Source organism: Mustelus asterias, chromosome 1 (assembly GCF_964213995.1).
Source record: "Mustelus asterias chromosome 1, sMusAst1.hap1.1, whole genome shotgun sequence".
NCBI lineage: Eukaryota > Metazoa > Chordata > Chondrichthyes > Carcharhiniformes > Triakidae > Mustelus > Mustelus asterias.
Window position 1 is genome coordinate 536,562 of NC_135801.1, and position 26,467 is coordinate 563,028.

At 42.8% G+C, this 26,467-nt stretch overlaps 1 protein-coding gene across 2 annotated transcripts in view; it reads left to right on the top strand.

The window, feature by feature from the left end:
• dgkq (diacylglycerol kinase theta) overlaps window positions 1–26,467 on the top strand; it is a 211,730-nt gene that overhangs the window by 146,915 nt on the left and 38,348 nt on the right. For both annotated transcript variants that reach the window (XM_078200858.1, XM_078200917.1), the window contains 3 exons: window positions 11,127–11,278; window positions 25,151–25,299; window positions 26,107–26,288. In XM_078200858.1, coding sequence (XP_078056984.1) covers window positions 11,127–11,278; window positions 25,151–25,299; window positions 26,107–26,288 — 483 coding nt within the window. The remainder of the gene's footprint in view (window positions 1–11,126; window positions 11,279–25,150; window positions 25,300–26,106; window positions 26,289–26,467) is intronic.

Below are 26,467 nucleotides of genomic sequence, written 5' to 3' on the forward strand. Positions count from 1 at the left end.
TCTCAGGACATCCTAAAGTGCTTTACAGCTAATGAAGTATACCATAATGTAACATGCCCTTCTCGAGGGCAATTGGGGATGGGCAATAAATGTTGATCTAGCCAGCAACACCCACATCCCATGAGTGAATGAGAAAGAGGAAACACAAAATCCAGCTTTTGCACAGAAAGCTCTGACAAATAGCAATGTGATAAAGACTCGATAATCTGTTTTAGTGATGTTGAATTCAGGATTAATATTGGCCAGGACACTGGGGAGAACTTTCCTGTTTTTCAAAATAGTGCATGGGAATCTTTGGCATTCGATTGAGAGGACAGATGATTTAGCATCTTATTTAAAGGATAGCATCTCCAACAAAGCAGCACTGCCTCAGTACTGGCCCCCCATCAGTGCATCTCTCCTTCAGTGGGGAACTGAGACTGTCATCCTGTATTTTATGCTCCAGTCTCCAGAGCAGGGAAGTAGTGATCATCGGTGACATAAATTAATGGCAGAGCAATGATAATTAACTTTCATTTTCAAAATTCAGAAGCCCTAGGAAAATGTGGAGTCTCACAATTAATGGTGCAAGTCTATAAAATAATGAGGGGCATAGGCAAGGTAGATAGTCAATATCTTTTCCCAAAGCTAGGGGAGTCTAAAACTAGAGGGCATAGGTTTAAGGTGAGAGGGGAGAGATACAAAAGTGTCCAGAGGGGCAATTTTTTCACAGAGGGTGGTGAGTGTCTGGAACAAGCTGCCAGTGGTAGTAGTAGAGGTGGGTACAATTTTGTCTTTTAAAAAGCATTTAGATAGTTACATGGGTACGATGGGTATAGAGGGATATGGGCCAAATGCGGGCAATTGGGATTGGCTTAGGGTTTTTTAAAAAAAGTACAGCATGGACAAGTTGGGCCGAAGGGCCTGTTTCCATGCTGTAAACCTCTATGACTCTAAGTCACTCATTAATATGAATTATGACGATGAAACATGTAATTTCCAGAAGACATTTGACAAGGTGCCGCACAAAAGGCTGCTGCATAAGTGTTATGGCTAATGTATTAGCATGGATAGAGGATTGGTTAACTAACAGAAAGCAAAGAGTGGGGATAAATGGGTGTTTTTCTGGTTGGCCATCAGTGACTAGTGGTGTGCCTCAGGGATCAGTGTTGGGACCACAATTGTTTACAATTTACAGAGGTGATTTGGAGTTGGGGACCAAGTGTAGTGTCTTAAATCATCTGCCCTCTCAATCGAATGCCAAAGATTCCCATGCACTATTTTGAAAAACAGGAAAGTTCTCCCCAGTGTCCTGGCCAATATTAATCCTGAATTCAACATCACTAAAACAGATTATCTGAATTAAGAGGAATAAGAGGAAAGTGAAGGTGAATAGGATGAATTAAATAGCTTTAAAATAACTGGCATGGCTTAGTGGGCAGAATGGCCTTTTTGTGATTATGAACTTGTGTTTCTGGTATGGGACTTCAATACGTGGCCATCTTCAGATTGCTGTTACTGAGCTAATTCTGACATTTTAGCATTCCTGTGTATGGTGACATTGTGTTGTCACAGTAGAGGGCAGCAAAGCACTGCAGAAATATTGGGAGGATTCTCTGATCTCCCCGCAGCATGTTTCTCATGGCGGGAGACAGCACGCCACTTGGCAGTGGCAGGATTCTGGTCCTGCCATTGTCAAAGGATTTTCCATTGACTGCATCCCACGCTGCCAGGAAACCCACGGCGAGGCCAGAAAACCCCACCGGACTGAACAGCCGGAGAATTCCTGCCATTAAGTACTGGAAAGGCTGGAGTGGAATCAGTAGGGACTGGTTCACTGTGAAAGTTCACATCAAAGCACAACCTCCCTTAAGATATTTTGTGGCAGCAAGAAATGTCCTCTGCACCCCCTCCAGTGCCAGAGAATTCCTTTCTCAAGCAAGGAGACCAAACTGTACACAGTATTCCAGGTGTGGCCTCACCAGCACCTTATACAGCTGCAACATAACCTCTCTGTTTTTAAACGCCATCCCTCTAGCAATAAAGGACAAAATTCCATTTGCCTTCTTAATTACCTGCTGCACCTGCAAACCAACTCCTTGAGATTCCTGCACAAGGACACCCAGGTCCCTCTGCACAGCAGCATGGAGCAATTTTTTACCATTTAATAATTGTCCATTTTGCTGTTATTCCTGCCAAAATGGGTGACCTCACATTTGCCAACATTATACTCCGCGACCCTTGCCCACACACTTAAACTATCTATATCCTTTTGCAGACTTTGTGTCCTCTGAACATTTTGCTCTACCACACGTCTTGGTGTCATCTGCGAATTTTGACACACAACACTTGGTCCCCAACTCCAAATCATCTATGTAAATTGTAAACAATTGCGGTCCCAACGCTGATCCCTGAGGCACACCACTAGTCACTGATGGCCAACCAGAAAAACACCCATTTATCCCCACTCTTTGCTTTCTGTTAGTTAACCAATCCTCTATCCATGCTAATACATTAGCCATCACACTTATGCAGCAGCCTTTTGTGCGGCACCTTGTCAAATGTCTTCTGGAAATTACATGTTTCATCGTCATAATTCATTACAGTAGTTTAAAATGTTTTCACTAAATTTGTTTAATTTAAAAAGGTCTCCACTAAGTACAGATCGGGCAGTGTGACAAACTCTTGTGTCAACTTGTACTTCACTTCTTGGTTATTTTCAGGTTGGCGAAACATAATCAGTGAATTTGCTCAGGGATCAGTGCGGGGGCTTTAAACTATTTCCAAAATCTGGTTCAATGACTTGGGTGAAAAGACCGAAAATTTGGTTGCTACATTTATCAATGATGCAAAGATGGGCAGGAAAGAAAGTTGTGAAGAGAACATAAGGAGTCTGCAAAGGAACATTGATTGGTTAGGTGATTGGGCAAAAAGTGGACAGATGGAGTATAATGTGGGAAAATGTAAACTTGTCCACTTTGGCAGCATATTATTCAAATGGAGATTCCAGCACTCAGAGGGATCTGGGTGTTACTATGTAGGCACAAGTAATTTAGGAGGTAAATGGGATGTTGTTGTTTATTGCAAGGGGGACGGAATATAAAAACAGGTAAGTTTTACTACAGTTGTGTAGGCATTTGGTGAGACCCCATCTGGAGCATAGTGTGCAGCTTTGGTCTCTGCATTTAGGAAAAGGATATAATTGGGGAGGTGATGGCGTAATGGTTTTGTCACTGGAGTAGTAATCCAGAGACAGAGGGTAATCCTCTGGGGACCTGTGTTCAAATCCCACCACAGTAGATGGTGAAATTCGAATTCAGTAAAAGTCTGGAATTAAAAGTCTAATTGTTGATTGTTGTAAAATCTTTCAAGGAAGGAAATCTGCTTTCCTTATCTGGTCTGACCTACATGTGACTCCAAATCCACAATAAATGGCAATTGGGAATGGGCAACAAGTGTTGCCCCAGGCAGCGATACCCACATCCTGCGAATGAATAGAAAATAATTGCAATAGAAGCAGTGCAGAGAAGGTTCACTTGATTGAGTCCTGAGATGAAGGGGTTGTCTTAAGATCAAAGGCTGAAAGAATGTTGCCCCTTGCTGAGAGACTGGAACCAGGGGACACTGTTTAAAAATAAGTTGTCTCCCATTTAAGATAGAGCAAGTGCTGGTCTTACCATGATTGCCCACATCCTATGAAAAAATAAATTTAAAATAGTGGAGACAGAGTCATTGAAATTTTAAGGGTGAGTTAGATAGATTCTTGACTGATAAGGGAGTCAAATGGTATAGGGAGGATCTCAAGTGGGATCAATGGCCTACTCTTGCTCCTAATTTGTATGTTCCTATGTTTACAGGGGATTTATAAATCAAAATAAGACACTGAGCCACATAGGTTTGATGACCAAAGCCTTGATCCAAGAGGGAGATTTTAAGGAGTGTCTTAAAGGGAGAGGGAGAGATTTGGAGAGGAATTCACAGCTTACAATCCAACCAATGAAAACCATGGCTACCAGTGGTGGAACGGTAAACATGAGGGATGCTGAAGGGGCCAGAAAGAGCATTTAATTGGAGGAAATTTCTGCTCATCCAATAGTAATGACACTGTCCTCTGATCTCCCCACAGTTCTTTGTCAATCTAACTAATCCCACTGCCCTTATCTCTCCCCATACTACTGTGTCTTTCTCTGGTTCAGATATTTGTCCAGTTTTCTCTCAAAGATCCTGTGGTCTCTGACTCAACCCCCTCTATGGCAAAACATTCCATGCTCCATTGTAAAGAAATCTCACCCAACCTCTCCTCTCCTAATTACAAGATTAAGTGGATCAGGGAAATTAATCCTTACATATTCAATCTATCAAAACCTTCATAATTTAAAAAATCTCAGTTAATCTTTTCCTTGACTATCCATACACTGGAAATAGTCAATTCCTGTGGACGACCCAATGATTGAAATGCACTTGAGGTATTAGCCATCGATTTTGGTAGCAGGGGAGTGTTACCTTTCATGGTAGATATTTATCCCATGCTTCTGTCACTGAAACTTGTATTGTTGAAAATTATGTTGGGAAGAAAAACAAATATAAAGTGGGGAATATGAGGGAATTTGCTTAAGAATTTTGGAAATTTTGGTTTTGGAAATTAGATTGTCTCATCCAGTGATGTAATAGCTATAGTGATGCCTAACTTTTTAATAAATACTCTGAGGCTCAAACAATTAAAGAATGTTACCTAATTAAATTTTACAGATCACTGTCACTGTTACCTAATTAAATGTTACAGATCCTGGAACTCCTTCCCTAACAGCACTGTGGGTGTACTTATAGCACAAGGACTGCAGCAGTCAAGTGGGTGGCTCACCACCACCTTCCCAACTTCAGTTAGGGATTTGTAATAATTAGGGATCTGGCCTTGCCAGTGATGCACACAACCCATAAATTATTTTTTTTTAAAACAGTCTATTACATTTCTAAGACATTGTGGAACTTTTATTTAAGTTATCTCACCAAAACATTGCAACATGGAGTGTGACATTTTTTTCTCTGTTCTGCCAATTTCTATCTTCTGTTATTAGCTGATTTCCCAGGAGATACCAGGTAAGTGTTAGTTGTAGAACATAGAATAGGGAGCCACGTAAGTGTTAGTTGTAGAACATAGAATAGGGAGCCACGTATCGCCTTAGTGTGTGTCCTAGCCTATGTCTGTAGATAATGCATGTCTTTGTGTTTCCTGTATTGCTGTATTTGTGCAAATGGAGCCTCCTTTGGAAAATGCTTGATAATTATGCTTTCAAAAAATTATCTACTTGCATCTGCTGTGCCTCCAACATATGAGCATAGCTAAATGAGGTTCCTGCCATGTATGGATCAAAGAATTGAACATTGGGAATCCCTAACCTGCACTTCTAATTCCTTGGTGATTTGATGATCGAAATATCTTCAATCAGCACTCATGGCACAGAAAGCTCCACGCTGGAAACAGTTTTTCCCTATCTTATATGCATTTTAAATACATGCATATATGGAGTTACAGATGATTACAGCACAGAAGGAGGCCATTCAGCCCATTGTATCCATGCTGGTCAACAAAGATTTGACGAGACTAATTTCATTTTCTAGCGCTTGACCCATAGCCCTGGAGGTTACAGTAGCATAAGCAAATATTGAAATACTACTACAATGTTCTGAGAGTTTTTGACTCAATCACCCTTTCAGGCAGTGAGTTCCAGACTCCTGCCACCCTCTGTGAAAAGTGAAAATGTTTCTCCTCAACTCCCCTCTTGGGCCTCCTATTTACCTTAAGTCTATGCCCCTGGCTACTGACCCCTAAGGGAAAAAGTGCCTTCCTCTCCACCCTATCTATGCCCCTCATAATCTTATACATCTCTGTCAAGTCCCCTCTCAACCTTCACTGCCCAAGGAAAACAGCACCAACCGATCCAAACTTTCCTATCACAAATCCTCTAGCCCAGGCAGCATCCTGGTAAATCTTCCCTGTACCCTTTCCAGTGCAATCACATCATCCCTATAATGTGATGTCCAGAACAGCATACAGTACTGTAGCTATGGCCTAACCAGCATTTTATACAGTTCCAGCATGCTTTCCCTGCCTAGTGTTCCATTTGCCACTGTTCCGCCTGCCTGACCAGTCCATTGATATCCTCCTGCAGCCTATGGCTATCCTCCTTACTGCTTCTAACCTACCAATTGTTGTGCCATCCGCTGCATTTAAGTTGAAATCACCACAGAAATCAAGGGCCCCATCACTAAGCCCTGCAGAACTCTATTGGAAACAGATTTCCAGTCACAGAAACATCTCTCGACCATCATACTCTGCTTCCTGCCTCTCGGCCAATTTTGGATCCAGTGTGTCACTTTGCCTTGGATCCAATGGCCCTCATTTTCTTGGCCACTCTGCTATGAGGTACCTTATCAAAGGCCTTGCTAAAGTCCATATAGATCACCTCAAATGCCTACCCTCATTAACACTTCTGGTTACCTCCTCAAAAAATGTGATTAAATTTGTCAAATACGACCTTCCCTTAATAACTCCATGTTGATGCTCCCTGATTAATCCATGTCTATCCAAGACCAGGGAACCCTGGATACCAAGAGACATAAAGAGAAGCCTATAGCAGATACCAAGGGCTCAATACGGCAGATTCCCTAGATGGGTATAAATAGTACATTGAGGAATTTGAAAAGAAAATTAGGAAAGCTAAGGGAGTGCATGATAAAGCTTTGGCAGGTAGAATAAATGAAAACCCAAAGGGTTTTTAAAAAATAGATAACGAGCAAGAGAATAACTAGGGAAAGGGTAGAGCCAATTAGGAATCATATGGATAATCTGTGTGTACGCCCAGAAGACATGGGTACGGTCTTTACAATGGAAAAGGACGACAAGTGTAGACATCAGGGTGGAGAACTGTGAAATATTAGAGGAAATTAACAGAAGCGATAGTAGCAGGTGTAGCAGACTTAAAAGTGGGTAAATTCACAGGGCCAGATGAGATATACCCAAGCTACTGTGTGAGACGAGGGAGGAGATAGCAGGGGCACTCTCAGTAATTTTCAAATCCTCTCTGGCCACAGGTGAGCTGCCAGATGATGGAGGACTGCCAACATTGTCCCATTATTATAAAAAGGGAGATAGGGATAGACCAGGAAATTATAGACCGGTCAGTCTAACCTTGGCAGTCGGGAAGTTACTAGAAAGATTTCTGAGGGACAGAATATATATTTAAAAAATTTTAAACAATATTTAAAACAATGGAAGAATAGGCCATAATATTTAAAGATATGTTGAACTTGCGCAGAATGGCAATCAGAGTCAAATTGCCACTTTGCTCCTAGTTGCTTACCTCAAAATCCAGTCGATCATTTCTCACCAACCTCTTGACTCAGGCAGGGCAAGAACTCGGAAGGCAGCATGCTCCTGAGGCCTTCTATCGAGGGCTGGAAAGTTGGAGGTAAGGAAGCCAAGTCCCTTTTTACAGCCCTAGCTATCATAAAGCTTCAAGTTCCAGCCACTTCCATGTTGGGGAGAAGCTAGATTGGTAGGTTTGTAAGTTAATGGGTAGGATTGGGATTTTGTAGAGTCAGGTGGTCAGTGGGAGGGTCAGGTGTTGGGGAGCGGGTGCGGATCAATACTGTTAGAAATAGTCTTAAGCATTGTAACTTTTTCTAGGTAACTATTACTGTAAGACATTCAGAACCATCTGAAGTTTGTGATTTAAATTGTACTTTTGGATGGGTTCAATTGCAGAGCCATTGTCCAACAGAAGTTGAACTTTGCAGGCAATAGCCTAGGGATCTCCCGGGGAGGAGGTATCCTGGCACATCTACCCTTCAGTTATGATTCCCGGACATTCGGAGACTATGGGCCATACTGTTGCAATGGATTTACTTTCTTTGATGTGTTTGTGTTACATAGTTGCACTTGTAGAGGAATTAGCAACTTTGTGAAAAGTTATTAATTATATTAAATAATTTTTAGTTATTTCTTTAAATTTGCTTCATTTATCCGATCTGCTTTTAAATATTGTTGCACAGCACATAAATTGGCAGTTGAATTAGCATATTTTCAAAGTGCCTTTGTGCTAAGGAATTTGATTTATTATTGTCACATGTATTAGAATACAGTGAAAAGTATTGTTTTTTACTCACTATACAGACAAAGCATACTGTTCATAGAGAAGGAAAGAAGCGAGTGCAGAATGTAGTGTTACAGTCATAGCTAGGGTGTAGGGAAAGATCAACTTAATGCGAGGTAGGTCCATTCAAAAGTCTGACAGCAGCAGGGAAGAAACTGTTCTTGAGTCGGTTGGTACGTGACCTCAGACTTTTGTATCTGTTTCCCAACGGAAGAAGGTGGAAGAGAGAATGTCCGGGGTGCGTGAGGTCCTTAATTATGCTGGCTGCTTTGCTGAGGCAGCCGGAAGTGTAAACAGAGTCAATGAATGGGAGGCTGGTTTGAGTGATGGATTGGGCTACATTCACAACCCTTTGCAGTTTCTTGCGGTCTTGGACAGAGCAGGAGTCATACCAAGCTGTGATACAACCAGAAAGAATGCTTTCTATGGTGCATCTGTAAAGGTTAATGAGAGTTGTAGCAGACATGCCAAATTTCCTTAGTCTCCTGAGAAAGTAGAGCCATGGTGGGCTTTCATAACTATAGTGTCCGCATGGAGGGACCAGGACAGGTTGTTTGTGATCTGGACACCTAAAAACTTGAAGCTCTCGACCATTTCTACTTCGTCCCCATTGATGTAGACAGGGGCGTGCCCTCCACTACGCTTCCTGAAGTCGATGATTATCTCCTTCGTTTTGTTGACATTGAGGAAGAGATTATTGTCTTCTCACCAGCTCACCAGATTCTCTATCTCATTCCTGTACTCAATCTTGTCATTGTTTGAGATCCGACCCACTATGGTGGCATCATCAGCAAACATGAAAATTGAGTTGGAGGGGAATTTGGCCACACAGTCATAGGTGTATAAGGAGGATAGGAAGGGACTGAGGACACAGCCTTGCGGAGCATCGGTGTTGAGGATAATCACGGAGGAGGTGTTGTTGCCTATCCTTACTGACTGCAATCTGTGGGTTAGGAAGTCTAGGGAGGAGCCGAGACCCAGCCCACGAAGTTTGGAGATGAGTCACGTAAGAATAATGGTGTTTAAGGCTGAGCTTTAGTCTATGAATAGGAGTGTGACATTGGTGTCTTTGTTATCTTGGTGTTCCAGGGTTGAGTATAGAGCCAGGGAGATTGTGTCTGCTGTGGACCTGTTGTGGCGATAGGCCAACTGTAGTGGATCCAGACAGCCTGGGAGACAGGAATTGATTTGTGCCATGACTAACCTTTCAAAGCACTTCATAATGGATGTCAGAGCCACCAGACAACAGTCATTAAGGCACGCTGCCTGGCTTTTCTTTGGGACCGGGATGATGGTCACCTTCTTGAAGCAGATCAGGACCTCAGATTGTTGTAGAGAGAGGTTGAAGATGTCTGCGAATAGCCCTGCCAGCAGGTCTGCGTGGGACCTAAGTACCCCTTCTAGGCCAGTAGCTTTCCATGGGTTGAGTTTTGAGAAGGCTGCTCTGATGTTGGCAGTGGTGACCTCGGATACAGGTTCGTCCTTGGCTTCCGTGGTGGAGGGTGTGCTCTCGCTGATCTCTTGCTGAAAACGGGCATAGAATGTGTTGAGAGAATCGGGAAGAGGTGCATTGGAGCCGGCAATTTTACCTGCCTTGCAGAGTAAGAACATTTTAGTCAATACTGGTTATGAACCCTTGGTTTCGAGGCTTTGACTGGGTTTCTGCCTCTGTCCCAAAGGAGTCTTTATTGGGTAGACTAACACTTCAGATGAGGGAAAATCATGTAATTGCAAAATATCATATTTTGTTGTAATTGAAAGCTCAACAACCAGATTAATGGAGAACTGCGGTGTTGCCAGATTCGTTGAGTGGAATTTTCCTGTCCCGCACACCACGGGAGTTGTAGCCGGTGGGACATGGACCATGCAAAGGTCTGTTGACCTCAGGCGGGATTTTCAAGTCTTGGTGCAAGCTGGAAAATCCCGCCCATTGTCGTCAAAATCTCCTTTGTTATGGCTTTTACATTGAGGTAAACCCTCAAGACACCAAAAAATGTGAATGCTAATGATATTTTATTGCTAACGAACATTATTCACTGAAAGTTGAGGTGATGATTTTGTTTGTGTTCACCTGTTGTCACTCAGCAGGATCCATGTAGGTAAGACAGGCATCAAGTTAGTGAGTGCTTTGGGCTCAACATTGGAAAATACACCAATACTATCATAACCTTTCTATATACAACAACTTGCATTTACATCACAATTTTGACGGAGGGGAACATTGAGGAAATCTGAAACATTATTTACGTGACACCAATTTTGTGTCTTGATTACATGGGATATACAGCACAGAAACAGGCCATTCAGTCCAACCAGTTCATGCTGATGTTTATGTTCCACTCAAACCTCATCTCATTTTTCTCCTCTAAATTTGCCCTCTATTCTTCTGCTTCAGGTCTTTGTCTAGCTTCACCCCATATATATCTCTACTATTCACTTTAATTACTCCCTATGGTACCAAATTCCATATTCCCACCTCTCATTGGGTAAAGAAATTTCTGAATTCCCTATTGGATTTTTTGCTGACTATCTCATATCAATGGCCTAGTTCTGCTCTTCTCCACAAGGGGAAACTGCATCTTTTCTATCATACTTTCATAATTTTAAAGACCTGTATTAGATCACTCCTCAGCTGCCATTTTTCAAGAGAAAAGAGACCTAGCCTGTTTATCCTTTCCTGATATGTAACCCCATATATTTTTAGTACCATCTTGATTATGTTCACTATACCTGACAGATCAAGTAATTAATGTTGGTTGTTTTTATTAAATATATACATACTCTGTTCCTTTCACAAATTGGGGTGTTAGATTACTATCTACTCTATTGCGTGTTATTAATATGTTGCACATTTTGAGTGTTAGCCAATCAAGTTCTTTTTACCTGATACACAATGTACATCTTTAGCCAGTTAGCTTCGCTGGATAGACTTGCATTCTTCAGTCTGTCAGTGTTTCCATCTTTGTTCATTAATGAGTTTTTTTTTCCTGTCAGGTCACACAGCTACCACCGGACTCCTACCCTCTCCTTCTGTTTGTGAACTCAAAGAGTGGAGCCCTTAAAGGGCGAGAACTTCTGTACAGCTTCCGGAAGCTTCTGAACCCTCATCAGGTCTTTGATCTTTCTAATGGAGGGCCTCTTTCTGGGTAATGTCATTTTGTATATATTTTGGGCAAACATTTCAGAATTCTCTGACATTCAATGCAAGAATCTTCATTCAACTTCCACTGAACTGTTGCATTGTGACCTAACCTTTGCCCATTTGGTGCCTCTCTGGACTGTCTTTTAGCTCCAGGCCACACATTGATGAGGCTTAAGAACATGAGCTGGTACAGGCATGAGGGACTGTGCTGTAGCATTGTTTGATTCTGTGATTTTACAAGAATGGAAGCAGTTTGAAATAATGCAAAAAACAGGAGTTTACTGGGTCGGAATTTACTGCCTCTTTACAAAACATAATTTTGTCTTCAGAAAAATTAAATGTGCAACTGCAATGCCGAAGTTGCACTATTCTAACACTCGGCTTAAACAGCATCACAAATGACCAGATTTTTCTGTTACAAAATATAGCCTGTAAAGTCATTACTTTAACTGAAATTGTTTTTAATGTTTATTAAGCCACTAATTGTTTATCAATTAATTACCAGCTTCTGTGATCCAACTAAATAGTCCATGTAGATTGTGTAACATGAATTCACCTTAACCCACACAAGCATCTTTCAGGCAAGTGAGTGATGCTAGTGATTTAAATCAATGTAGAAGAATTTCACATCTTAAAAACATAAGAAATAGGAACAGGAGTCGACCATACGGCACTTCAACTGTGCTCCACCATTCAATACAATCACGGCTGATCTTCACCCTCAAAGTTGGCATGGTGGCTGAGGCAGACTTACAATGAAACATGTTGTGTCTTGGGCCCCGAACAATGAGGGAGGGGGGGAAACAATTGATGGATTCATCAATTACAAAGCACTGAAGCAGTGATCTGTGTATTTTTCTGTAATTTTGTGCCTTGCATTGTGTGAGCGGAGGGTGAGTGTGGTCAGGAGGGCAATTATGCCATTTGGGGCAGGGCTTGACATCATTGCTGGGCAGATCTTGACGTCACTGGGGGTGGGGTGCCATGTCACCCAGGGGGATGGGGGGTCGTGGAGGCAGAGCATGGTGTAAGTTGGCCTCTGCTTGTTGGTAATGTAAGTTGGACAGGTTAGGAGAGTGGGCAAAGAAGTGGCAGATGGAATACAATGTGGAAAAGTGTGAGGTTCTGTACTTTGGAAGGAGGAATGGAGGCATAGACTATTTTCTAAATGGGGAAATGCTTAGTAAATCAGAAGCACAAAGGGACTTGGGAGTCCTTTTTCAAGATTTTCTTAAGGTTAACGTGCAGGTTCAGTCGGCAATTAGGAAGGCAAATGCAATATTAGCATTCATGTCGAGAGGGCTAGAATACAAGAGCATGGATGTACTTCTGAGGCTGTATAAGGCTCTGTTCAGACCCCACTTGGAGTATTGTGAGCAGTTTTGGGCCCCATATCTAAGGAAGGATGTGCTGGCCTTGGAAAGGGTCCAGAGAAGATTCACAAGAATGATCTCTGGAATGAAGAGCTTGTCGTATGAGGAGCGGTTGAGGACTCTGGGTCTGTACTTGTTGGAGTTTAGAAGGATGAGGGGGGATCTTATTGAAACTTACAGGATACTGCGAGGCCTGGATAGAGTGGACGTGGAGAAGATGTTTCCACTAGTAGGAAAAACTAGAACCAGAGGACACAACCTCAGGCTGAAGGGCCGATCCTTTAAAACAGAGTTGAGGAGGAATTTCCTCAGCCAGAGACTGGTGAATCTGTGGAACGTTTTGCTGCAGAAGGCTGTGGAGGCCAGGTCATTGAGTGTCTTTAAGACAGAGATAGATAGATTCTTGATAAGGGGATCGGGGTGATGGGGAAAAAGCGGGAGAATAGGGATAAGAATAATATCAGCCATGATTGAATGGCAGAGCAGACATAAGAACATAAGAAATAGGAGCAGGAGTAGGCCATCTAGCCCCTCGAGCCTGCCCCGCCATTCAATAAGATCATGGCTGATCTGACGTGGATCAGTACCACTTACCCGCCTGATCCCCATAACCCTTAATTCCCTTACCGCTCAGGAATCCATCCATCCGCGCTTTAAACATATTCAGCGAGGTAGCCTCCACCACCTCAGTGGGCAGAGAATTCCAGAGATTCACCACCCTCTGGGAGAAGAAGTTCCTCCTCAACTCTGTCTTAAACCGACCCCCCTTTATTTTGAGGCTGTGTCCTCTAGTTTTAACTTCCTTACTAAGTGGAAAGAATCTCTCCACCTCCACCCTATCCAGCCCCCGCATTATCTTATAAGTCTCCATAAGATCCCCCCTCATCCTTCTAAACTCCAACGTGTACAAACCCAATCTCCTCAGCCTCTCCTCATAATCCAAACCCCTCATCTCCGGTATCAACCTGGTGAACCTTCTCTGCACTCCCTCCAATGCCAATATATCCTTCCTCATATAAGGGGACCAATACTGCACACAGTATTCCAGCTGCGGCCTCACCAATGCCCTGTGCAGGTGCATCAAGACATCCCTGCTTTTATATTCTATCCCCCTCGCAATATAGGCCAACATCCCATTTGCCTTCTTGATCACCTGTTGTACCTGCAGACTGGGCTTTTGCGTCTCATGCACAAGGACCCCCAGGTCCCTTTGCACGGTAGCATGTTTTAATTTGTTTCCATTGAGATAGTAATCCCATTTGTTATTTCCTCCAAAGTGTATAACCTCGCATTTCTCAACGTTATACTCCATTTGCCATATCCTCGCCCACTCACTCAGCCTGTCCAAATCTCTCTGCAGATCTTCTCCGTCCTCCACACGATTCACTTTTCCACTTATCTTTGTGTCGTCTGCAAACTTCGTTACCCTACACTCCGTCCCCTCCTCCAGATCATCTATATAAATGGTAAACAGTTGCGGCCCGAGTACCGATCCCTGCGGCACGCCACTAGTTACCTTCCTCCAACCGGAAAAACACCCATTTATTCCGACTCTTTGCTTCCTGTCGGATAGCCAGTCCCCAATCCACTTTAACACACTACCCCCAACTCCGTGTGCCCTAATCTTCTTCAGCAGCCTTTTATGGGGCACCTTATCAAACGCCTTTTGGAAATCCAAAAACACCGCATCCACCGGTTCTCCTCCATCAAGCGCCCTAGTCACATCTTCATAAAAATCCAACATGTTCGTCAAGCACGACTTTCCCCTCATGAATCCATGCTGCGTCTGATTGATCGAACCATTTCTATCCAGATGCCCTGCTATCTCCTCTTTAATAATGGATTCCAGCATTTTCCCTACTACAGACGTTAAGCTGACCGGCCTATAGTTACCCGCCTTTTGTCTCCTTCCTTTTTTAAACAGCGGCGTAACATTAGCCGTTTTCCAATCAACCGGCACTACCCCAGAATGCAACGAGTTTTGATAAATAATCACTAACGCATCCACTATTACCTCTGACATTTCTTTCAATACCCTGGGATGCATTCCATCCGGACCCGGGGACTTGTCCACCTTCAGTTCCATTAGTCTACCCAGCACTGCCTCTCTGGTAACATTAATTGTATTAAGTATTTCTCCTGCTGCCAACCCTCTATCGTTAATATTTGGCAAACTATTTGTGTCCTCCACCGTGAAGACCGACACAAAAAACTTATTTAAAGACTCAGCCATATCCTCATTTCCCACTATTATCTCCCCCCTCTCGTCCTCCAAGGGTCCAACATTCACTCTAGCCACTCTACAGCAGACTCGATGGGCCGAGTGGCCTAATTCTGCTCCTATGTCTTATGGTGTTATGCTAGGTGGTAATATTACTGGACTAGTAATCCAGAGCCCAGGTTACTGTTCTGAGGGCAGGGTTCAAAAGCCACCATGGCAGCTGGTGGAATTTAAATTCAGCTAATAATCTGGAATTGAAAAGCTATCATGTGAAACTATTATCAATTGTTTTCTTGTAAAAGCTCACCTGATTTGTTAATGTCACATTGGTACAGTAGTTAGCACTGCTGCTTCACAGCGCCAGGGACCCGGGTTCAATTCCCGGCTTGGGTCACTGTCTGTGTGGAATTTGCACATTCATAAGTTCATAAGATATAGGAGCAGAATTAGGCGATTTGGCCCATCGAGTCTGCTTCGATCATGGCTGATATACTCCTCATCCCCATTCTCCTGCCTTCTCCCCATAACCCTTCAATCCATTACCAATTAAAAATCTGTCTAACTCCTCAAATTTACTCATTATCCCAGCATCCATTGCACTTTGGGGTAGCGAATTCCACTACATGTGAGAAATAGTTTCTCCTCAACTCTGTTTTAAATTTGCTACCCCTTATCCTAAGACTATGACCTCTCATCCAGAATGCCCCACAAGGGAAAGCATCCGCTCCACGTCTACTTTATCCATACTTTTTAATCATCTTTTATACCTCAGTTTGATCTTCCCTCATTCTTCTAAATTCCAGAGGGTATAGGCCTAAACTATTCAATCTTTCTTCATATGACAAACCCCTCATCTCTGGAATCAATCCAGTGAACCTCCTCTGAACCACCTCCAATGCCACTACATCTTTCCTCAAATAAGGGGACCAAAACTGTGCACAATACTTCAGGTGCGGCCTCACTAATGACTTGTATGGTTGCAACAATACTTCCTTATCTTTATATTCTATTCCTTTAGCTGTAAATGCCAACATTCCATTCGCTTTCTCCTGCATGCTAGTTTTCTGTGACTCATGAATGAGGACACCCAGATCACTCTGCACCCCGAAGTCTCTCCCCATTTAGATAATGAGGCGCCTTCCCATTTTCTGACCAAAATGCATGACCTCACACTTATGGCCCACTCTCCTAACCTATCTATATCCATTTGTAAGGTTCTTATTTCTTCATTGCAACTTACTGTCCTGCCTATTTTTGTGTTACCTGCAAATTTGGCTATAGAGCCTTATATCCCTGTATCCAAGTCGTTAATATAGATTGTAAACAGCATCATCGTAACATTCTCCTCGTGTCTGCGTACGTTTCCTCCAAGTGGTCTGGTTTCCCCCCTCAGTCCAAAAATGTGCAGTTTAGGTGGATTGGCCATGCTAAATTGCCCCTTAATGTCCCAAGATTTGCAGGGTAGGTTGATTAGCCATGGTAAATGCATGGGGTTACGGGGAAAGGGTGGGATGTTCTTTTGGAGAGTCAATGCAGACTCCCGGGGGTAGATAGCCTCTTTCTGCATTGTAGGGATTCTGTGGATTATATGAATGTGCACCTTGTGGTATGTTGGGAGCTATGGACTCTTCATGTGGCCTAGACGAGCGCATGTGCAAAAAGTGTCACTAGCTGCAGAAAGCTAAGCTCCAGTTTTCCATTTCAGATGCTGGTGAGGGTGATAGTTACTCAGAGGACTGCAGCAAAGAACCAAGTTTGGGGCATCACACGTGGTTCAGCTGCACGGGTGAAAAGGAAGAAGAGTGGAAGAGGCATAGTGGTCGGGTATTCAGTAATTACGGGAACTCACCGGCACTTCCACAGACACAGACATGACTCCAGGATGGTATGTTGCCTTCCTGGTGCCAGGGTCAAGGATCTCAAAGGAGGAGGGTGAAGAGCCAGAGGTCATGGTCCACATTGTTACCAATGACCTAGATAGAAAAAGTGATGAGGTCCTGAAAGTAGATTTTAGGGAGCAAGATAAGACATTAAAAAGCAGGACCTCAGAGGTATTAATCCAGAGGTTACTACCAGTGCCTTGTGCTAGTGAGTATAGGATTAGGAGGTTAGAGCTGATGAATGCGTGGCTGTAAAGATAGTGTGGGAGGAGAGGATTCAGATTCCGGGGGCTATTGGGACTGGTTCTGGGGAAGGTGGGACCTGAAAAGCTGGACAGTTTGCACCTCAATGGGATTGGGACTAATACCCATGCCGGGAGGTTTGTAGTGCCGTGGGGAGGGTTTAAACTAGCTTGGAGGATGTGTACCTGAGGATAGACTCAGATGGGGCAACATCAGAAAAGGTAATGGAATTCAAGAGAGTGAGTCTGGGAGACAGAGGAAACAAAGGATAGAAAATTTTAAAAGGAGTTTGGCAGTGCTCAGGGGCATTTACCTCAAGTGCTAAGAGTAAAGGAAATGAAGCAGAGAAGCTGAGAGCACGGATAGAAACGTGGCAGTGTGATATTGTAGTTACTGAAACATGGCTTAAAGAGGGACAAGAATGGCAGCTCAACATTCCTGGTTCCAGGGTTTTCAAACAGAATAGGGAGGGAGATAAAAAGGGAATGGGTTGGCAATTTTGATTAAAGAAGTAACTACAGCTGTGAGAAAGGATAATATATAAAAAGGATTATCAAATTAGGTCATATGAATTGAGAGTAGGTGCAAAAGGGTTGTCACACTACTGGGAGTGTACTATAGATCCCCAAATAGTCACAGGGAGATAGAAGAACAAATATATAGGCAAATCTCCGAGACGTGCAAAAACAATTGAGGCGTAATAGTCAGGGATTTTACCTACCTGAATATTAACTGGAATTGTTTTGGTGTGAAAGGAATAGAGGGAATAGAATTCTTAAACTGCATTCAGGAGAATATTTTTGGCCGGTTTGTAGCAAGTCCATAAAGCGAGGGTGTAGTTCTGAGCTTAGTTTTAGAAAATTAATCTGGGCAGGTGGAAGGGGTGATAATGGGAGAGCATTTTGGTTGTCTTGTGATCATAATTCAGTTTTAACATAATTATAGAAAAGAACAAAAATAGAGCAGGAGTTAAACTTCTAAATTGGTTCAAAGCCCATTTAATATTAACATATGAATTTGAAGCAGAAATAGGCCATTCAGCCCCTTTGAACCTGCCCTCCCATTTAACAAGATTGTGGTTGATCTGATTGTGGCCTCCTATTCACATTCCTGCCTAACACTCCCTTTACCTAGCTTTGCCTTAAACATATTCAATCACCCTGCCTGCACTGTTCTTTGGGCAAGAGAGTTCCAAAGACTCAACCGTCTGAGAGAAAAGAATTCTCCTCACCTCCATTTTAGATGTGTGACCTGTTATTTTTAAACAGTGTTCCCCAGTTGAAGACATCCTTTCAACATAGTCCCCTCAGGATCTTGTATGTTTTAATAAGATTATCTCTCATTCTTCTAAACTCCAAGGATACTGACCCAATCTTTCCTCATAAGATGAGGCTAGGGAGGAAATGGCGGCTCCCCTAGCAGAAATATTTGAATCCTCGATAGTCACGGGTGAGGTGCCTGAAGATTGGAGGGTGGCAAATGTTTTGCCTTTGTTTAAGAAGGGCTGCAGGGAAAAACCTGGGAACTACAGGTCAGTGAGCCTCACATCTGCGGTGGGTAGGTTGTTGGAAGGTATTTTGAGAGACAGGATCTACAGGCATTTAGAGATGCAAGGACTGATTAGGGATAGTCAGCATGGCTTTGTGAGTGGAAAATCATGTCTCTCAAATTTGATTTAAGTTTTTTGAAGGAGTAACCAAGAAGGTAGATGAGGGCAGTGCAGTTGATGTCATCTACATGGACTTCAGCAAGGCCTTTGACAAGGTACCGCATGGTAGGTTGTTGCATAAGGTTAAATCTCACGGGATTCAGGGTGAGGTAGCTAAATGGACACAAAATTGGCTTGATGACAGAAGTCAGAGGGTGGTTGTAGAGGGTTGTTTTTCAAACTGGAAACCTGTGACCAGCAGTGTGCCTCAGGGATCGGTGCTGGATCCACTGTTATTTGTCATTTGTACTAATTATTTGGATGAGAATATAGGAGGCATGGTTAGTAAGTTTGCAGAATACACCAAGATTGGTGGCATAGTGGACAGTGATTGCAATGGGATCTTGATCAATTGGGCCAGTGGGCTGACCAATGGCAGATGGAGTTTAATTTAGAAAAATGCCGAGGTGATGCATTTTGGTAGATTGAACCAGAGCAGGACTTACTCAGTTAATGGTAGGGTGTTGGGGAGAGTTACAGAACAAAGAGATCGAGGGATACAGGTTCATAGCTCTTTGAAAGTGGAGTCACAGGTGGACAGAGTGGTGATGAAGGCATTCAGTATGCTTGGTTTCACTGGTCAGAACATTGAATACAGGAGTTGGGACATCTTGTTGAAGTTGTACAAGACATTGGTAAGGCCACACTTGGAATACAGTTCTGGTCACCCTATTATAGAAAGGATATTATTAAACTAGAAAGAGTGCAGAAACGATTTACGAGGATGCTACTGGGACTTGATGGTTGAGTTTTAAGGAGAGGCTGGATAGACTGTACTTGTTTCTCTGGAGCGTAGAAGGTTGAGGGATGATCTTATAGAGGTCTATAAAATAATGAGGGGCATAGATAAGGTAGATAGTCAATATCTTTTCCCAAAAAGGTAGGGGAGTCTAAAACTAGAGGGCATAGGTTTAAGGTGAGAGGGGAGAGATACAAAAGGGTCCAGAGGGGCAATTTTTTCACACATAGGGTGGTGAGTGTCTGGAACAAGCTGCCACAGGTAATAGTAGAGGCGGATACAATTTTGCCTTTTAAAAAGCGTTTAGACAGTTACATGGGTAAGATGGGTATGGGGAGATATGGGCCAAACAAAGGCAATTAGCTTCGGGGTTTAAAAAAAAGTTGGCATGGACAAGTTGGGCCGAAGGGCCTGTTTCCATACTGTAAACCTCTATGACTATAACCCTCCCCAATCCCAGTATCATAAAATGTAGGAGCAGAAGTAGGGCATTCGGTCCATCAAGTCTGCTTCGGCATTCAATGAGATTATGACTGATTTGATATATAATCCTCAGCTCTACTTTTCCCTTTATCCCCATAACCCTAGATTCCCTCGGTGATTAAACTTCTGTCAACTCAGCCTTGAACATACTTAACAATCTAGCCTCTACAGCCCTCTACGGTAACGAATTCCACGGATTCATTACCCTTTGAGAGAAGAAATTCCTCAAGAAGGCGCATGGCATGTTGGCCTTCATCGGTCGGTGTGTTGAGTATAGGAATTGGAAAATCATGTCACAGCTGTATAAGACTTTGGTTAGGCCGCATTTGGAGTATTGTGTACAATTCTGGTCACCACACTACCGGAAGGATGTTGATGCATTGGAAAGGGTGCAGAAGAGATTTACCAGGATGTTGCCTGGTTTTTGTTGTAGGTAAATAATACCTCTGAGATAGTTAGTAAGTCAAAGTACAGTAGGCTTTATTCTCAAAAGCTTTTGGGAGAGACCTGGCCCCTTAACAGCGGTTCACCAGATCTCTCCCTGAACACAAGAAGTGTGGACATTTATACATTATGGCTCCCAGCACCAGTCACGACGCAAACACTGGTCTGGTCATGAATTCAAATCCATATGACAGTTCTTGATCACGAAGCACGATGCATCTGGCAGCCTCTGACCATAAACCAGAGTGTATCTGGCATTCTCAGGTCACGAAGCAGTCTTTGGTTTCCTGCTCTTCCCGCGGCTTTTCCTTTGAAGTGACCGGCGCGAATACAGCTGCCGCAGCGGCAGTTCTCCTTCAAACGGCCGTTATCGCACTCCACATCTTGTAGCTGCTTTCTTTGTTTAAATCACACACAAGCCTGCAGAAGAGGTAAAATTCTACAAACAACATTTACATTTAACTGTCTGTCTTTATAAGAATAAAAGTTAAAGAATGAAACTATGAATAAATAACTTACATTGATGCCAGGAGCAGTATAAACCTGGGGAGATTAGCCACAATGAAGGGTTATGTTTGTGATACATTCTAGGTACAAAATCCATTAACCCTTTAGGTACAAAATACATTGAGTACAAAAACCATTAACCCTTTCCCTTCAGTTTGGAGGATATGGACAATGAAGAAAGGTTCAACAAACTTGGATTATTTTCATTGGAGCATCGAAGGATTGGGGGAGGGGCGGGAAACCTGATAGAGGTTTACAAGATTATGACAGGCTTGGATAGAGTGGATAGTCGGAGTCTTTTTCCCAGGGTCGAAGGGTCAATTACTCAGGGGCATTGGTTGAAAGTGAGAGGGGGAAAGTTTAAGAGATGCAAGGGGCAAGTTTTTCACACAGAGGGGGATGAATGCCTGGAACGCGCTGCCGGAGGAGGTGGTAGAAGCAGATTCTAGAACAACGTTCAAGAAGCATCTGGATAGATACACGAGTAGGCAGGGAATAGAGGGATATGGACCATGTAGAGGCAAAAAAATATTCCATTAGAGAGGCATCTGTGTCGGCACAGACTTGGTGGGCCGAAGGGCCTGTTCCTGTGCTGTACTGTTCTTTGTTCTTCATCTCTGTCTTAAATGAGTGATCCCTTACTCTGAGGTTATGTCCTAGACTCTTCCACAGATGGGCAGAATAGTGATAAATGGAATTCAACCCACAGAATTGTGAGCTGATGCATTTGGGGAGGTGAAACAAGGCAAAGGATCACACAATAAATGGGAGAACACAGAGGTGTAGTGGAAGTGAGGGACCTTGGAGTGAATGTCCACAGATCCCTGAAGGTAGCAGGACAGCAGGATGGTTAAGAAAGCAGATGGAATCCTTTCATTTATTAGCCAAGGTTATGCTGGAACTATATAAAACATTACAACTTGAAAACTATGTGCAGTTCTGGTCACCTCATAATAGAAAAGATGTAATTGCATTAGAGTGCAGAATAGATTGCAAGGACAGTAAAATTACAGCTGAGAGGAAAGATTGTATAGGCTGAGGTTGTTCTTGGAATAGAAGAGGCTGAGGGGAGATTTGATGTACAACATTGAGGGGCCTGGATAGAGTGGATGGAAAGGACCTATTTAGCAGAGGTGTCAGAGATTAGAGGGCATAGATTTAAAGTGATTGGTTGAAAGATTAAAAGGGAGATGAGGAAAAACTGTTTTCATTCAGAGGTTTTGGGGGCCTGGAAGTCTGCCTGACAAGATAATAGAGGCAGAAATCCTCAACTCATTTGAAAGGTGTCTGGATATGCATGCACCTCAAATGTTATAACCTACAGGGCTATGGAAAAAATGCTGGAATGTAGGATTAGGCTGGGTGGCTCGTTTTTCAGTCGGCGAGTGAGTCAAGTGGCCTTTTTCTGTACTGTAAACGTTCTCTGATTCTATGAAGAAACTTTTCTTCATCTTAGCCCTAAATGTAGTGATAGTTGTAGTTAAGTTTGTTGGATCTCGCCTTTGAGTTGCAAAGTTCTAGGCTCAAGTTTCTCTTGAGGTCTTGAACACAAAAATAAGGCTGGCACTGCAGTGTTGTTCTACATGCCCAGGTAGCTTTGTATTTTTAATAAACTTAGACACATTACTTTTGGTCTCTTTGTGGATTGTGCTGATTGGTTGGCAAGTCGACTCTGGCTAAATTGTTACCAAAGAGAAAGCAACGGGGAACCATAAGCTACAAGTTCACTGGTAATTCAGAAAAGACACAAGGTTTGAACAAATTTCTTTTGGGTTTTTTTCTTTGTTCTTTTAGGGGGTTTTAGTTAAGTCAGGCAGCATGGTCGGTGCAGGCTTGGAGGGCCGAAGGGCCTGTTCCTGTGCTGTAATGTTCTTTGTTCTTTGATCCTGGCATATGAATGTATGTTGCTGTCGCTGCTAGCCACATTACGAACTTGGTTAATTATTGTAAAATGGTTATTAGTGTAGCTATTAGCACACTCAGGTTTGTTCAGCACGTGCTGCCCAACTGTAGAATCACATTTAACAGTAGATGTTTTGTGTTTTGCAAGCATGTGCTGATTGAGTACTCTGCCTATTACAAACATCCAAGGAAAATGTTGTTTGATTTGATCAGCCAATTGCTGGATCGTATGGCTGACGTATCTGGCATTGCACCAGCATTGAAATTGCTGAATTGTATGGTCAGCAGAACATCTTTTTGGACTAATGTAGCATCCTGTTAGTGGAAAATACTACTCGTGTAGGCACTGCATGGTAACAGGTTGAGAAGCAGGCTTGCCTAGCCTGTTGTGTGACCTTTAGAATTGCCAAGAGCTTGGGGAGCCTATAGTTCCTCTATACGTTCTCCTCAACAATGCCTCAACCAATCAGAATCAGCTTGCCAACTAGTCAGCAACCTTTTCTCCTGTAGTATAAATTGTTGTGATTGTTTCAAATTTGGCACTCTTGTGTCCTGATGAGTACAAGATGAAAAGATTCAGCATTATGTCTCTCTTTTCAGTAACTTCATTAGTATTACTCTCCCCAATATTTAATTTGAACTTTATCCTGTAAATCTGGTTAATTGAGCACAGGTTTTAATAATAGGATAAATTTCAAATGATACTGTTATAGAATTATTATTCTGCATCTTATTTAAATCCATTGCCGATGTCATCAGTAATTGCTGCTACCACGTGTAAATATTTAGAACATAGAACAGTACAGCACAGAACAGGCCCTTCGGCCCACAATGTTGTGCCGAGCTTTATCTGAAACCAAGATCAAGTTATCCCACTCCCTATCCTGGTGTGCTCCATGTGCCTATCCAATAACCGCTTAAATGTTCCTAAAGTGTCTGACTCCACTATCACTGCAGGCAGTCCATTCCACACCCCAACCACTCTCTGCGTAAAGAACCTACCTCTGATATCCTTCCTATATCTCCCTCCACGAACCTTATAGTTATGCCCCCTTGTAATAGCTCCATCCACCCGAGGCAATAGTCTTTGAACGTTCACTCTATCTATCCCCTTCTTCATTTTATAAACCTCTATTAAGTCTCCCCTCAGCCTCCTCCGCTCCAGAGAGAACAGCCCCAGCTCCCTCAACCTTTCCTCATAAGACCTACCCTCCAAACCAGGCAGCATCCTGGTAAATCTCTGCACTCTTTCCAGCGCTTCCACATCCTTCTTACAGTGAGGTGACCAGAACTGCACACAATATTCCAAATGTGGTCTCACCAAGGTTCTGTACAGTGGCAGCATAACCCCACGGCTCCTAAACTCCAACCCCCTGTTAATAAAAGCTAACACACTATAGGCCTTTTTCACAGCTCTATCCACTTGAGTGGCAACCTTTAGAGATCTGTGGATATGGACCCCAAGATCTCTCTTTTCCTCCACAGTCTTCAGAACCCTACCTTTGACCCTGTAATCCACATTTAAATTAGTCCTACCAAAATGAATCACCTCACATTTATCAGGGTTAAACTCCATTTGCCATTTTTCAGCCCAGCTTTGCATCCTATCTATGTCTCTTTGCAGCCTACAACAGCCCTCCACCTCATCCACTACCCCACCAATCTTGGTGTCATCAGCAAATTTACTGATCCACCCTTCAGCCCCCTCCTCTAAGTCATTAATAAAAATCACAAAGAGCAGAGGACCAAGCACTGATCCCTGTGGCACTCCGCTAGCAACCTGCCTCCAATCCGAAAATTTTCCATCCACCACCACCCTCTGTCTTCGATCAGACAGCCAGTTACCTATCCAATCGGCCAACTTTCCCTATTTGTTTATTAACTGCTGTTACTTCAGATTCTTCCCTGTTACTGTTATGTCAATGTTTAACTAGCTGTTCCCGATTTTGAGTCCATACTTTATTTTAAACTTTATTTTTATGTATTGAAGAAGATTAATTTACACAATGCGTTTCAACTACCTTTGTGGTCTAGTTATCACAGGTTCTAAAAGTAGGAGAAATTTCCTTGTCGGTCATTAGATTTGTGTACCCTGGTGTGATGTGCATGCTTGGTTGATGAATATATTCAAGGTTGAGAAAAATGGACTTTTGGACACATAAAAAATCATAGCATATAGAGATAGGGCAGGAAAGTACACTTGATGTAGATCAATCATTATCTTATTGAATGGTGGAACAGGTTCAAAGGGCCATGTGCCTGCTCCTGTTTCTTATACTCTTATGTTCTTATGTAATCTGCTTATGACTAAAGTGCTGGACTATTTACAGAACTCGTCTTACATTCTTAAATTTCTTTGCCCACCTTCACCTCCAGACTGCACACATTTCGGAAGGTTCCATTTTTCCGGATATTAGTTTGTGGAGGAGATGGAACAGTTGGTTGGGTTCTGGGTGTGCTGGAAGAGATTCGACACAAGCTGACCTGTCAAGTGCCTCCAGTTGCTGTGTTACCTTTAGGAACAGGTGAGGTAGGGGTGTGCGGAGAGAGTATGTAGGGCTCGTGTGGGGGGCATTGTCATCCAATTTTCAAATAGTAGTGGCTTCAATGCAGCTTCTACCTACACAGAATTTGTTGCAAATTTCAGCCCAACGGTTCCATGCCTGTGCTTATACTTCAGATGAGCTTCCTCCCACTGCTCTGCGTCTAACTCTATCAGCATACCTTTCTCTTCCATTGTCCCTAGAGTATTTAACTTTCCCTAAAGTATTCACACCAATCATTTCAACTATTCTCCATGGTAGCAAATTGTACAACCTCACCATCTTCTGGGTAAAGATGTTTCTTCTGAATTCCCCATTGAATTCATTAGTGACTATCATATATTTTTGTCCTCTAGTTTTAGATTCTCAGTAGTGAATCTGTCTGCAATAGGGTGCCTAGAATGCGGGAGTCTTTGATGCAAGATTAAATGTAAAAGATTTAGAACAGAGGGAGGAGAAATTCCTCCGGTTAGAATTGAGACTGTGGGTTCACTTTTAAAATTAATTAGAAACTTGTCATCCCACTAATCTGTTGTTTAGGCAAAATGCCTATCTGTAATCTCTTCAGGTTTTGTTGAGTACCCCAAGATGTGCAAACACTGGATGTCTATGCATTCTAAGAGGTTAGTCTATGGAAATAACAGCTTCCCTTAGCTATTCATAGAAGAGTTTCAAAGTACATTCAATTTTCAGACCATTATGTTACCATTGATGCCACTGCACCACAGATGGATTTTGTTACTTGGACTTAAAGAAACGTCACTAGAATCTACTAATTTTCTTTCTTAGGCAATGACCTAGCAAGAGTGTTACGCTGGGGACCTGGTTACAGTGGTGAGGATCCCTTCTCCATTCTGGTTGCAGTTGATGAAGCAGAAGAGGTCCTGATGGATCGTTGGACAATCCTTCTTGATTCCCAAGAAGTTATTGATGGCACAGAAAATGGTGTCCCTGAGCTAGAACCACCAAAGGTATTTGAGGCAAAATATAATTGGAATAAGAGCTGGTATGTGAGTCTAAGTGTGTTAATAATCAAATTGGAGTTTGATGGATGGAAAAGACTGAAGGCTTCTGCCTAAAAGTTTGATTCGGATCCATATCTGTGGGGAGAGAAGCTCTGAAAACAGAGCTTGATGTGAAATGTTTCTTC